At 46.1% G+C, this 15,156-nt stretch overlaps 1 protein-coding gene across 2 annotated transcripts in view; it reads right to left on the reverse strand.

The window, feature by feature from the left end:
- DSP (desmoplakin) overlaps positions 1 to 13,486 on the reverse strand; it is a 47,654-nt gene extending 34,168 nt beyond the window's left edge. For both annotated transcript variants that reach the window (XM_047733359.1, XM_047733358.1), the window contains exons 1-2: positions 13,141 to 13,486; positions 161 to 263 (exon numbers count right to left, since the gene is read on the reverse strand). In XM_047733359.1, the coding sequence (XP_047589315.1) occupies positions 161 to 263; positions 13,141 to 13,337 (300 nt within the window). In that variant the 5' untranslated portion in view covers positions 13,338 to 13,486. The remainder of the gene's footprint in view (positions 1 to 160; positions 264 to 13,140) is intronic.
- Between the last annotated feature and the right edge of the window lie 1,670 nt (positions 13,487 to 15,156).

The following is a 15,156-nucleotide window of genomic DNA, read 5'->3' on the forward strand; positions in this document are numbered from 1 at the left end:
GATACACACCCCTCTCTAGTCCGTTTAGAAAAAGATAATTTCTAAACCCTAAGTATGCGAAGGAGGGTCGTGAGTGAGGAAGCACAGGTCAGGAGGATAAGGCGACGCTAACGGGGAGCAAAGCGAGATGTGGCCAACGGAGCGGGACAAGCAAGCTCACCGGCTGCACGATCAGCTCTGCCCGCATCAGGCAGTCCGAGCAGTTCTGGAGAAGCTCCTGGATGGTGTTCTGGTTCTGGTGCCTGGACATCGTCCCGGTTTGACTGATGAAACAAACACAAAAATTGAATTTTTTTTTTCCGGTTTCAAAACAATTTCAAACTTTCAGAAAAGTTGCAAAAATGCAACAAAAACACTCCTATAGACCCTTCAGCCAGAAATGCTAACATGTTTCCTGTATCCCCCTCTTCCCTCTCTGTAGGTGTATTTACCCATCAATACCCATGCTTGTCTGAACTACTTGAAGATCATCATAAGCTTTTATGCCAAAATATTTCAGCATATGTTTCCTAAGAATAAAGACTTTCTATTACATAACCACAGTAGAATTATCAAAATCAGGACATTTAAAACTGAATATGATTGGCTAATCTATAGAACATTTTTCAATTTTACTAATTAGCCTAATAATTACTAAAGTTTTTTTTTCCAGGTCTAAGATCCAACCCAGAAATAGTCCCTTGAGTTGTAAAAACACATTTCTAGCAGCTTATCTATCACCTTCCCCGCTTCATCCCCCAATAATCCACAATGAGGATTATCTGCACAAGCCCGCCAAGGGAAGACCTCAGTGGATCAGACCCAGAGCATGAAAGTTTCACTGGCCAGTCTGCCTGAGGAAAACAGCTAGAGGCACAAGACGAGCTTATTCTAAAGAAGTATTTTCTGCAATCACAATGAGAATAATGATAAAGAAATACGGTGTCAGGAAAGTGAAGGGAAACGTAAACAACTCTAATACAAAAACAAGCCACTTTTCCTTTCAAGATTGCCCTATGGAATATTCTTCTCTACAAGGACAATCACCCAAATGTACCTCTCAAATGAAACACTCTTTTTTAAAGATTTTGTTTGAGACAGACTGAGAGAGAGAATGAGCTGGGTAGAGGGGACAGAAGGAGAGGGAGAAGCAGACTCCCTGCTGAGCAGGAAGCCTGACTCGGGATTCGATCCCAGGACCCCAAGATCATTATCTGAGCCAAAGGCAGGTGCTTAATGGAGAAAGCCACCCAGGTGTGTCCCCAAAACACTTTTCTGGTAGATACATGCAAGAAATCTTAAAAGAAAGGTGGTGATGTAGATGTACAATATTTTAAAGAAAGAGATGCCAGGAATGTAATGTGTTCCAGATAGAAGTCAAAAGAAAAGGTATGATAAAAATAGTCTTGCTTGGTCATTTGCCATGATACTCTAAACCATGGCACAGCCTCCTATAGCTTAGTTTAAGAGAGATTTAAAGCATGTTGAATTATGGTTTAATGTTCAGGAGAAGGTCTCCCAAATGCGTTAAAAGAAGCCTGAGTCCCTCACAGGGCCCCGGAGGCACCCAGGCCCCTTGGCCAAGGCCGGCCTACACCTGCAGAAAAAACTGTTCGATGCCTGTTTGATGCATTCACTTTCTCCTATAGGTGTGTGTACCTGGAGGTGGGGGGGTGGTGTGTGTCTGTGTGTGCTGTAAAGAAAGATTTTCACTGTTTAATAAAAGGGGGGTGTTGTAACACCTAGGCTATACTATTATGCACAGATGGGGTAAAATCGCAAGAAATTTCTTCCACGGCACCTGATTCTGCATCTTTTCACACTGGGGAAGCACTGACTTTCCCTGCCACTTCTTTGCCATCACTCCCTGCAAGCAAGGCTCCTACAAGCCAGCACTAGCTGATGTATGTGGGTGAGGACCCAAGCTCTCCCTGGGAACCACTCCCGGATGATGACACTGCTCGTCCAGGCAGGCCCAGGCAGAGCGCAGCCCGGACCGCCCACCCATCAAAACCAGCACGCCCCACCCCTCACCCCCCATGAATGCGGCCTTCTCTTCCTTCCATGCTGAATGATACAGGAAATCTGGCACATTACATCGCTGAGATGTAAACAGGACTCCATCAGTTGTCAAAACTTGTGCAAAATTCCAATCACCTTAGAATCACAGGAAAGAAATTCAAGAGACAAAGGGGGAAAAAAAATGGGAAATACAGAAAGCTCATTTAGAACCCTAGGATGGAAAAGGAATCAGGAAGGTCCTGTGTAATTATCTTTGTTTTCTTTCTTGAACGGGGATGAGAGTACCTTTGTTTGGAAGCATTTTCAGCAATCCTGTTCACAGAGTGATTCCCACAAATCCAGTCCCCATCATACAAATGAAAGGGCTATCTCTTCAGGCAATGGAAAGTCAGAGTCCCTTAAAAGACTTAATAACTTGTGCTGTTGTAAAAAGTATCGCAAACTGGGTGAAGGGTCCAGGAAAATTCTCCAGTAGCTTTACAACTTTTCTGTAAATGTGAAATCATTCCAAAATAAAAATGCATTAAAAGAGAGAGAGAGAGAGAGAGAAAGGCAGGGAGGCCAACTCAGCTGTGAAGGAATGGACCACAGTGTACATACAAGTCTTTTAAAGGGTGAGTTTATGACACTCAATTCTAAGTTCACTTGTCAAAATATAAAACTCACCAGCTTCTTCAAAACCAATTATTAGTTACATGACACAGAAATGAACTGTATCCAGCAAAAAGGGAGGTAAGGAAGTTATATGTTGGCTTAAAATACTGATGGACTTTCTACATTTTTTTGGTTCCCTCCTACTTTTAGAAGACATTTGTCTGGACAGCAGTGGACATCTCTATTAATTAAGAAGCCATCTTGGGGCGCCTGGGTGGCTCAGTGGGTTAAAGCCTCTGCCTTCGGCTCAGGTCGTGATCCCAGGGTCCTGGGATTGAGCCCCGCGTCGGGCTCTCTGCTCGGCTGGGAGCCTGCTTCCCTTCCTCTCTCTCTGCCTGCCTCTCTGCCTACCTGTGATCTCTGTCAAATAAATAAAATAAAATCTTAAAAAAAAAAAAAAGAAGCCATCTTCACTGCTTCCTCTCCCCTGCATACATCTGAATTTAAATTAAAACAAAACAACAACAACAAAAAAAACAAAAAACAAAAAACTCAGGTTACTTCATGCTGCTGATAATTCTCAAAAAAAGTCTTCACGCTTTGCTAAAGGACCTGCCTATGTTCACCACACATGCCCTAGATTTCCACTAAAACCCCATATGTGTCACTTGGCAATTAAGTGAATACACTGACAATTATACAGCAAGAGAAATGCACGAAAATCAAATCTTTTTAAGGGTCAACAAAAACGGAAAAGCTAAGTGTCAGAACAACGTAATGGAGAATCTTCGGCCTTGCTGTTTGTCTACAGGAAAAATATGACCTAATTAACCAAGTTCCATCTGACACACTACTTCTCAAGACTTTGCCTGGTTCTTAAAGCAAGATCTACACATCCCCTCTTTAATCTGTTAAGACTCTCACTTCGGTCCGAGGTGTGGCCCAGAACAACCTTTGGAAACAGAGCTAGGTGAGAAAGGGAACTAGGGTGCACGCTTTTTCCCATAGGTCAGTCTGTCAACATGAGACAAAGGGAGGGAGACTCGGGCCCACTGAGGTTTGGTGACTGGGGAAAAGAGAATCCACTTTCCTGTTCCGTTTGAGGGTCTCTGGCCCAAGGGAAGATCCCCATAGAAATGGATCTACTGAAATCAAGGAGGAAGGGCGGGCGAAAGGATTGTGACTCATGGAATCGGTCTGGCCCTGACCTTGTGCGGTGCAGGATTCTTCAGCAGGAGAGCCGGGGGGGCTGGCTTCAGGGAACATGGTGTGGTTTTTTTACAGTTGTGCGCCATTCACAACTTTTTGAGTCAAATCATATTTTGTATCGATCACATAACAATTCTGGAACTTTTTTTTCTTTTAATATCAGAAATGTCTAGACCTGGGCTTTCTCATCCGTTAGGCAAGATGATACCTAAGATTTCTTTAGTTCACTCTTCTGTAACTGTTTCATGAAACTACCAAATGAACTCCCTCCTACCGAGAATATTAAAAAAGTCTGTCCTGTCTCATGGCAGGGAAGTTTCCTCTTAAATTCATCCAGGGATTAGGAAAATGCACAATTCTATCATAGGTGAAGAAATAATTTTTAAATAAATGTACTTATTTAACAAGCATGGAAAGATTTTAAAAATCCCTGGCCTCAAAGAACTTTTCACTATGGGTACATATAGGTGTTGGGGTGCAGAGATTTTAAACCACGGTGGGAATTGAACTAACAAGCTCAAAGTTCACGTTTTAAATCCCATTTTAGTGACTCCGTGACATGGAAGATGAAAGATGTCATGTGAAAAAAAAAAAAAGACCCACAAGAAAAGAAAACTCACTTGGGTCAGATCAGTCAAAAAATACTCACTTCTAAAATTAATAGCTGTCCTTGAAAAAATAACATTTGTCCTCAACTTTTCTGAAATTCTGGTTTTTATCTTCAAACTTACAAAGGCAAATGATTCATACGACAAAGAACCTGCCTACATAAACACTTAAAAAAAATTCATTCTGAAACTTGTTTAAACAAGTACTTGTTCAAACAGTTTACATAAAGATCCCTTCAACAATGGCTAAACGGAAAATGCGTTCTGGATTTTAATCCAAATTTTAGGGTCAAAGCACACAAATATGTGAACAATATTAAACAGTTATCTTTTATTTTACTACTGACAAATAACATTCTTTTCGTTAAAAAAAAAAGACTTCAGAATTAGCTGTTTTAAGACATTAGTTTAACCCTGCCAAGAATATTATAGGAAAAAAAACACAAGACAAATATTTTGAACAGAGGCATGCAGCATTACAAGGTAATTTTAAAAAAATATTTACTTTTTGTTTTTTAAAGTCATTTTATAATATCTACGCTGTTCATTACCCACGTGGCCCACACCAATGAATTCTGCATTTCCTTTTGTGGATACACTTTCTCTCCTATTGGACTCCTTCCTTCTTCCTTCCTCTGTCTCCCTTCCTCCCTCTCTCTCTGCCACCCTCTTTATCTCTTGCCTTTCTTTCGTTCATTCCATCAACCTAGGGTCCTGAACAAGTACCAGAAATGGCATTTTATGTCTCTATATATTCAGGTTCGAAGAATAGTGGCCTTAGAAAAGCTCCATAAATACTGGTTGGAAATTAGAATTGTGCGATGCATTAATATTGATCTTAAAGCCTATTTGCTTAGCTCTTTATAATTTTCAAAGCATTTTAACATGTACTATTTTGAGTTTCTTTCAAGGATCTTGAAAGAGGAAAAAGTGATCTTTTTACTTTTTCATGGAAGGACGGTATCATACCTCCAAAACACATCAAACGTGCTACGCAGCGGAACGTCATGTGTCCATCCTTTGGAAGTCACAGACCAAATGCCGCCTGCCTGGAGCTCTTGTGTTCCCACCTCCGCCCTTATTCTGCACTAGTTATTACACACCTGTCTACCCCAGTCCTGGAGAGCAAAGTCCCGTATCTTAGTAACCCTTGACTCCTCCATGCACCTAACAACCTCGTTTTGCAGACAGAAGGTAGTTAATGCATGTCTGTTTGGTTTAGTAACGAAGAAGAAAAACAAAGGTAAATAAAAGACTGATCCAAGGATATGACCACCATCTCCTTACCCTGATTTCCAAATCCAAGTCAGGTAACGCACCTGCCCTGTCCCCTACCCCCCATTCCCACCCCAATAATGTGCGAAAAGGGTTTTTTCCTATAAATTTTAGAGATGGGGTCTTCTCCAAACCTTCATTTTGTCCTCACCCGGGAGCTTTGGAAGCCGTCTGTAATCAAAGCTCCACTTCCTTTCCGTTTTATTATTCTCACACTGCTTTCAGTGGATTGGAGCATTGTGGGGCGAACAGAAGACATACCATTAATTTCACGAATACTCTGAGGTCGGTAGACCAAGAGTCCATTCCCTGCCCAGCCATCTGCTTGTACAGCCTGTGACTGGGAGCAAATGACTTAACTCGCCGTGCCTGGAGTTTCTGCCTCTGTAACACACAGGAACACACCCGCCTCCTGGGTTTGACGGGATTCTTTTTTTTTTTTTTTTTTAAGATTTTATTTATTTATTTGACAGAGAGAGATCACAAGTAGGCAGAGAGGCAGGCAGAGAGAGAGAGGAAGGGAAGCAGGCTCCCTGCTGAGCAGAGCCCGATACGGGGCTCGATCCCAGGACCCTGAGATCATGACCTGAGCCGAAGGCAGAGGCTTTAACCCACTGAGCCACCCAGGCGCCCCTTGACGGGATTCTTAAGGGGAGCCAGGAAGGTGGGCAACGTCCCGCACAAACCCAGTCCTCACTGAAGCTGCCGCTAGGATAGTATTCTGAGATTTGTTTTATCTTGCATTTTGTGTTTTTGTCTTTGTGCGTAATTCTGAGGTTTGCCCAAGGATATTTTGCACCAACTGGGATAAGGTGAGAAGCAAAAAAGAAAAACAAAACAACACAAAAACCAAACCAAACAAAAACATGAAAAAGAAGAGATGGATTAGGTATTAAATATGAGGCATTTCACAGGTTCCCAAAATTATTACAAGACCTGAAATAAAAAGTTTGAGATGATTCAAAGAGAGTGACACATTTTAACAGCACAAAACTTACTAAAGGGATAAGAAAATTCAGAAAAAGATGCCCTCTTTTCCTTCATTAAGTGGGGATGACACATGGATATTTGGTCCTTACAAACTTAATGCCATAAGAATTTCTATTTTGAGGGGCGCCTGGGTGGCTCAGTGGGTTCTGCCTTCGGCTCAGGTCATGATCTCAGAGTCCTGGGATCGAGGACCACCCCCCCCCACCCCCCCCACCCCCCCCCACCCCCCCCCCCCCCCCCCCCCCCCCCCCCCCCCCCCCCCCCGCGTCGGGCTCTCTGCTCAGCAGGGAGCCTGCTTCCTCCTGTCTCTCTCTCTGCCAGGCTCTCTGCCTGCTTGTGATCTCTGTCTGTCAAATACGTAAATAAAATCTTTTAAAAAAAAAAAAAGAATTTCTATTTTATTATTCCCCTATGAGAAACCTCCCATTCATTCTGAGGGAAAAAAAAAATTATTTACAGGCTATCTGGTTATTCCTCATGAAGTCAGCTCCTTTTCAACTTTTTTCAGGTGCCAGATGAAGCAAGGGACGTTATGTTTGCATGTCAAAAAAATTTCATTCCAGGGGCACCTGGTTGGCTCAATTGGAAGAGCATGAAACTCTTGATCATGGGGTTGTGAGTTCGAGCGCCACGCTGGGTATAGAGATTACTAAATAAATAAACTTTAAAAAACAAATAAATAAAAAATTGTCAATGTGATTCCAAGCAAGAACTTAAAATCTGTTTGCTAAAGCATCATCAATTTCATGAAATGTGGATTTCACCTTCATGAGTTCCTCCCAGGTCCTGGACCCGTCCAGTCCCCGGTGCGGGCGATAAGATGTAAATGGTTGGGCTGTGCTAACATTTTTCCAGGATGCTGCCCCAAAGGAGAGGCTCACTGAGACTTGGGGGTCTGTGGGGTGGTGACTTCAATATCAGAACCACACCTACTGTTTCCCATAGAGTGCAGGACAGAGAAAGAGAAAAGGTAAGGGTGGGGCTGGGCCGTAAGCAGCATGGCTTCCAGACTGAAGCACGCTTTCTAGAACCTCCTCATCTGGAAAGACTGGTTGGCTGAGGGTTGAGCTGGACTCCCCAAGTCACACCCAAGCCCGCCTTTGCTCCACCCTAGGTAGTCAGCTCTGAACCATCAGGGCCATCAGCAGGTTTTTTCTCTTTCCCAAGACATTTCAGTCACCTGAACTATGATGAAATTATGCCCATATTTAGAGGACAAAGTTAACTGCTGTTGAAAGCTGTTCTGTAGGGCTGACCAACAGGAGTTGGCTGAAGGCAGCATCACACTGTGTTTCTTCCTAAGCAGATGGAAACCCTACCAGAGTAATAACAAAAGAGTACAATGGTTATGAAATAAATATTTCACATGAACACAACAGATTAAAAGCATTTTAGCTAGAAGAGTTTTCAAGTACAAAAGATGAATTCTAATAGCCAAGGTTTTTGATCGTTTCTTGACCCACTGTGGTATCCTGGATTCAAACGAAGCTCAACCACTCACTAGCTGTGTGACCCGGGCCACGTCACAAAGTCACTACTTTAACCTCAGTTTACTATCTGTACAATGTGAACCTTCTGATAATGGACAGAAGATACCTGGCACATCACAGTTGTCTCCCGGGTGATGGTAACTATTATTAACCACTGATCTGATACTTTTATAAAAGATGGAACTTACTCAAAGTTAATAACCATGTCAGTGTTATCTGCTCTCGATTAAGCTAAACTGAATCTTACTTTGCAATCACTTCCCAGAAAAATATTTAGAAGATCCCTGCTGTGAGTCACTGGACTCCAAGCCTGTTTTCTCAGACTCTCCCTGGCTTCTCGCATCCAGCTCTCAGTGGCAGCTGCCACTCCACCCGGCCGCAACCACTTTCCTATCCCACGGTCAGGCCACCACCCTCAATCAGACTTTCATCACCTCTCTCCTTTACTGCCTGATGGTTTTCTTAAGCCACCTTCCTCCAGACCCAGCACACAGCTGCACAGAAACCATCCTACAGCTCACTAGGACAGTCTGAGCTCCCTGCTCCTTCAGTGCAGGGCACTACCCCTCGGCTTCCATGAAAACCTGCAATGGCTCCCCTCTGCCTATGCACATTCCCCACCATGGAGTCAAGGTGTCCCAAGGGCTGGTCCCAACCTGCCCTTCCTCCTTGATGTCTTACAGCTTCCCACTCAGAAAGGAGACTGTTCTGCAGGCCTTGAATGTGCTCCTGGTCTTTCGCCTCCCAGATTTTTCTCGTGCTCCTCTCTCCCCCGGAATGTTCTTTGCCCATCCATCCTGACCTGCTGAAACACTCCCAAGTCTAATTCAGCATCACTTTCTTTATAAAATCTCGCTAGTGCCTCCACTACAGATGTTATCTTTAGGAAGCCTTGGAATTACTGATACTCTCCTGTCCATCATCCTTTTGTATTATGGTGCTTATTTTCCTTTAAGGAACTCTATTTATTTCAAGAAGTCTTTGTCATGGAAAAAAAAAAAAAAAGTCTTTGTATTTTCACCTTTGACTCTGCTTGACACCTAACACTCACCACATGTTCCATATTTAATGAATGAATGAATGAATGGAACTGAGATACTTCCATTGTTTAAGTACAGGACTGTCCAGTCTACTACAAAAGATACATGGTCTAAAGGCACAGGCTGACAGGAGGGCAGAGGGGAGTAACCTTGAGTTCCCTAGCCAACTTCGCCATGAGTGGACTTGGGGATTTAGGGCAAGTCTTACTCTACTGGTCTCCAAAGTGGAAGAATGAGGCTTCTGTACACCTTTGCACTCTCCCCAGCCTTAAAATTCAATGCAAATGGACCTGTGTATCTCTCGCTAAGGAAGAGGCTTCTTTTTAAAAGATAGTTTATTTTTTATTTTATTTATTTATTTATTTATTTATTTATTTATTTATTTATTTGACAGGCAGAGAGGCAGGCAGAGAGAGAGAGAGAGAGAGAGAGAGGTGGAAGCAGGCTCCCTGCTGGGCAGAGAACCCTGGGATCATGACCTGAGCTGAAGGCAGAGGCTTTAACCCACTGAACCACCCAGTTGCCCCTAAAAAATAGTTTAAAACAAACTTTGTATCAAGTAAGGTTCACATGTATTTTGGCTTTGAAATCACGAGTTCTGGAGAAAAGTAAGCATTAACTTTATGACCACATATTTCTGAAGCTTAATCACCCTATTTGGCTTTTAATCCTCCAATAATATCCACACTTTGATCAGGGAAATATACAACTGTGGGACTTTGTCGCTTGGCCTCCAAATTTCACTACAGATTTGTCATTTCTTTTAACCACAGGAACAAGGCTGGGGTAGATCTGCCTAAACTGAAAGGCATATTAGTATAACATCCTATACAACCAAAATCCACAGTTTAAATTTTCAAAAATATACCTCTTACATCATCAAGCACATAACATTTACCGAACTTTCAAGCACTGAGTAAAGAAAAAGAAATGAAAGTAGTTTTGATTCCATTCAGCCTACAATAAAGAAAACACAAAAGACGGGTGGGCAGGGAAGGAGGGAGAACCACAAATGAGATAAAATACTGTCTTAAGAACTGACAAGTGTTCTTAATATAAAGCACAGACACAGGAAGATGTTTTAAAGTCATCTTAGAAAGAAAAAGAAGATTTAGGTTCTTTACACACTCAAATTAGTTTACTTAGGGAAAGGTTAGATACAAACGCCAATTCTTTAAAATCGCGATTATTTAAAAAAAATAATCACTCAGACAATAAAGTGGCAATTTAAATAGACAAGCTTAAATTCAACCAATAGCTTCCATGCCAGTTTTTGTGCCTTAAAAAGAAACAAAAACCTTTATTTAGAAAGGCTTTGGGAGCAGAAAAGCACTTAGTGAATTCTTAATCCTCCTTCATTTGGGGGTAGTCGGGTCAGAGATGAAATCCTACTTCTACAAAGTACATGCTCCGGGACAGGAAGTCCCTCTGAGCAAAACCATTAAAAACACCAGAAAAAAAGGTGTCGGGGCAAGTTCTGTCTCTCTTCAGTCAGTTCTCCTTATTTTTAAGATCCACAAGTCAGCAGTTGCTGGGAGAGAGAGAGAGAGAGAGAGAGAGAGAGAGAGTGTGTGTGTGTGTGTGTGTGTGCGCGTGCGCGCGCGCTAATTCTCATTCCAGAGGGGTCAGCCGCACCTTGGGCTGGCCAGGCATGCTGGGAGAATCCCCATTACTGGATCAAGAAAGAAGGACCCCACGCTGACTCCAGCCCCCAAGCAAGACGCCCCGCTGCCCGGGGCGGGGGGGGGGGGGGGGGGGCGGGTATCAACATCAAAGCGCAGAAAGAAACGCCCTTCCCCCACAAATTACGTAATTCAAAACTTCAGTCTGTCTTTCCTTTCCAGAGAGGTAAAACTTGACATACTCATTAACAGCTTTTAGGCTGGAAAGCAGAACACAAGGTATAATACTATGGGAAAACATTGATCCTTCTCAAAACTTAGTGTCTCCGTGAAGGATCCTTACAAACCATGCATCTTTCCGCAGTTCGTTAGCCGATACATAATTCTTCACAAATTTACCTCTACAGGAGGCCGAGGGAGCGAAATAGTCCAATAACCAGTAAGGTTTATTGTCAATTAAAAAAAAAAAAAAAAAAAACCACGGACTCTGAATGAACACAATCATATTTTTTTTTTAAATACAAAATCAAAATGAAATACTTGGTTCATAAAATGCCAGAGAAGAAAAATTGCTGCCCAAAAATCCTTGCAAAATTCCGACTTGACTATAAATGTGTGGGTTAAAAGAACGTGCTTCCCAAATACAGGAAGACTGGGAGGGAAAAGTAAAGTGTCAGATTTAATCGGTTGGCTAAGTTTTAAAACAAACTTAAAAACCAAAGTAATAACTGGCAAAACTTTCTCCCCATTTTTCCTAGTACTCGGTACGTGTCTCCTGGAAATCCCCGGGGTGCATTATGTTCAGAAAACAAGAGCTCCAAGATTGAGACAATTCTTTGCTAACTCAAAAAGAGGAAATCAATTGCCAAGATGCTCGGGGAAAATAAAGACATAAATAAACCGAAGCAGAAAACAGGTCAGAAAACAGGTCGCAACTCGAGCAGTCCCTGCGTTCAAATCTGCTGGTAAAACAAAAAACTCCTGGAGTGCATTCAGGCTGCTCCTCCCCAGCCTAAGGCCACAGGCAAGGTAAATAATTTTCTGGAACGCAGGCCAGTTTCCCAAAAGCCCTGCTTGGGAAGGGCTTGCAGGGGGGCGGGGAGGGCGCCGACAGCAAAATTCTCACGGCTCCGGTGGGCATCTGGCATCCAGCTCTGTGGACCCAGTAAAAGCAGCCTCATTATCTTACCCCATCCTCCCAAACGACCCCCGCGATCGGTTTCCGCAATGATTCTGAGAAACAGACCCTCCCCACATCCCGGGGGGCCCCGCGGGGTACCTGGATCGGAAGAGACCCCCAGCGTCGCGGGCCGGCGCGGATGGGAAGCAGCGCCCACCCCGCCACATGTCCCCGCTGCCACCGGAAGACCCTGCGCCCGCACTCGGCTACCAATAATACACCGAGGTCCTTCCTCCTGGGCTTTTTTAAAAGGAGGAAACCAAGGGCGCAGGCTTAGGGCCACAGGTACGGGGGCTGCGGCGCAGCGGGGCAAGGGGGCAGGCGTGTCCTGGCAGAGCCGGGACCTGGGGTCTGGCGACGGCTCCGGCCCGAAAGCTCAGTTTGGGTAGCAGGGGAGACCGAGGCGGGGCCTTCTTGAGACCCGACCCAGAGCCTCCGGACGCGCAGCCTCCTTACAAAAGTCCTGGGTGGCAGAGCCACCAGGCGCCCGAGAGGGGTGGTCTCCGGGTGACCAAGAATTTAGGATAAGCCACCAGAGGCGGAGGAGCCCCGAATCCGAGCCCTGCCTACAGGTCAGACCGGAATCCCCGCTCGTTTACTGTTCTACTTTTGGTAATAGTTGGTTAGGTTGGGTTTTGTTGTCGCAGCCCCGCCCGAGCTCCCACCTGCCGGCCGGGACAAAGGGGATGCCAACTGGGCCCGGCGGCGCAGCGGGTGGAGGGGAGGAATCCTGGAGGCAGAGACCCTCTGTGGCGCGCACGCCCGCCGCGTCCTCCTGCACCCCTCGCGGGCCACCCTCCTGCCCCGGCTCGCGGGAAGCGAGAAGGTTGGGACAGAGAACCGGTTTGTAGGGAAGGACCGCTCCTCTCCGGGCTCGCACACCCACCCACCCGGGTGTGAGCAGCGCACGGGGCGGGAGGACACCGGGCTGCTGCCCCAGCGCCAGCAGGAAGTGCTTTCACGAGCGCGAGCAAAACCACTTTCCTCCTCCAGGACCTGGCTTTTCTTCGTCAACCAGAGGAGGGCTCGTCCCTCCCTGTCCCAGCGTGCTGGGGTTCGGAGAGGAGAGCACGAAGCACGGAGACCCCGCGGGCCCGGGCGCCCGGTGTCTGCCCGCCGGCCGGTACCCACCAGTAGCCGTCCGAGTTCTGGTCGGTGACCGTGCAGCGCCGGGAGTAGTACATCCTGCTGGTGCCCCCGCCGCCGCCGCCGCCCCCACCGCCGCCGCCGCCGCAGGTCACCTCGTAGCGCAGGTCGGGACCGGACTCCGCGCGGGTCATGCGGCCCAGCGTGTTGATCCGCGGGTGAGAGCCTCCGTTGCAGCTCATGTCGGCGGGCACTCAGAGAGCAGCTCAGCGCCGAGCATAAGCGAGGGCGGGCGGGCTTGGAGAATGTGGGGTGGGGGTGGGGGTTCGAAGGAAAGGCCCCCAAACTGGGAACCCGGGCGGGTGCGCAGTAGATCGCGGGGACGCTCCTGGCCACCAGGGCCGTCCTGGCCGCTGCGAGCGCGGTGCGGCGGACGGAGGTCGGGCGCGGGGACGACGACGGGCGGGGAGCAGGAGCGGCACAAGAGCTGTGGCTCGGAGGGCGGCGAGGGCGCAGAGGAGCGGGCTCGCGGCTGGGTGTTGGTGTTGGTCGGTGGGGGCGCGAGTCTCCTCCCCGCTGGCACCCGGCTCCCAGGCCACACCTGGCGGGTTTCTTCCCAGGGCGGGGTGCGGCCGCTGCGCCTCCCCGCCCCACCGCGGGTGTCACCGACGCGCTCTGGCCGCCCCTCCCCACCTGCGCCCGCCGGCCCGCGGCTCCGCCCTGCGCTTCCGAGGCCGGGGGAACGCCAGCAGGGGCGGCGCCCCCGAGACCGGAGCGCCCCTGGCGCGGTGACCGAGGGGAGGGCGTGCGGCGCCGGAGGCCTTTTGCTCAGCGCTTCGGCGGCGGCAGCGGCGGGGCAAAAGCGGCCCCTGCTTTTCAGGATTTCCTCGGTCCCCGGGGCGGAAATAAGACGAAAAAATAAGGGCCATTCGATTGGAGGGTTACTTATTAAACACATACTTTTGCTAATTCCTGGAAACGGTGCCAGCCAAGCTTTGAACAGAAACATAATTGAGAAGAGCACGCTTAGATGGTGAGGTTTCATTTTAGGGAACTTTTTTTGGAATCTTCTTTTATTCCGGGATTTCAGAAAAGTTGTCTCAGAAGTCCGATTTCCGACGTGTAAAACGAGCCACCACTTCCTGGGGAAGTCTTCCCCAAGAACAGTTAATTTCTTTGGTGTGAAGATTAAAAAGAACACACTAACCATTTTGCAGTAAGTAAAAGGAAAATATACATTGTCATTTATTTTACTTTGCCTGTTGGTGATCATTTTGAATAAGTTGCAAAGACTTCCACCTTCAGATCCAGGTTTTTGTTTTTTTTTTTTAATTTTTTAAAAGAACCTTGGGAACGTTTGTCTCACGCCCCTGAGCACCTTCTCCCAGGATCCATCCCTTTCGAAAATCAGCTTTTCCCACAAGTCAGTGGCCTTCCTGGGACTTCAGTCTGAGAACAGCAGAGAATCCTGGACAGAGATACCATCCACTTGGTACAGATGATAAGTCTGAGCCAGAACATTCCAGCAACTTGCTCCAGGGCCCCTCCCAGTTAGGTGTGAAACACACTGTAGTCTCTGGGACCAGGGCTAAGATGCAGACCCAGTCAGGCAATACACAAAAAAACTGCCTTTATCATCTGGAGAACTGTTAGATTACTCTTTAAAAAACACCATTTAAAGATCTTTATAATAAATATTTGTCCTCTTCCCAAGCAATGCCCATTAACTTACCTTCCTACACAATAAATCCCAAAATGTTTGTGAACTGAAAAGAATGAAAATGGAACTACATTTACGTGTCCTAAAGGGAGTAGTAAGTTTTCTAAAAGTTCCCATATTATAGGACCCCCAATCACACCTCACTCTTTAGGCACAAATCTCCAACAAAACGTGCTGTTCTTGTTCTTCTCAATCAACCACAGAGTTGACCAGATTAAATACCATGAGGTCAAAGTTTACCACTGTTAGCACACTCAATAATTCCCATCACTGTCTCAGTTTAGACTCCTTATTAATAAATGAGAATATGATAAATTTCAAATTCAAATGATCACACTAGC

The sequence above is a fragment of the Lutra lutra genome, chromosome 6 (genome assembly GCF_902655055.1).
Source record: "Lutra lutra chromosome 6, mLutLut1.2, whole genome shotgun sequence".
In the NCBI taxonomy this organism is placed as follows: Eukaryota; Metazoa; Chordata; class Mammalia; order Carnivora; family Mustelidae; genus Lutra; species Lutra lutra.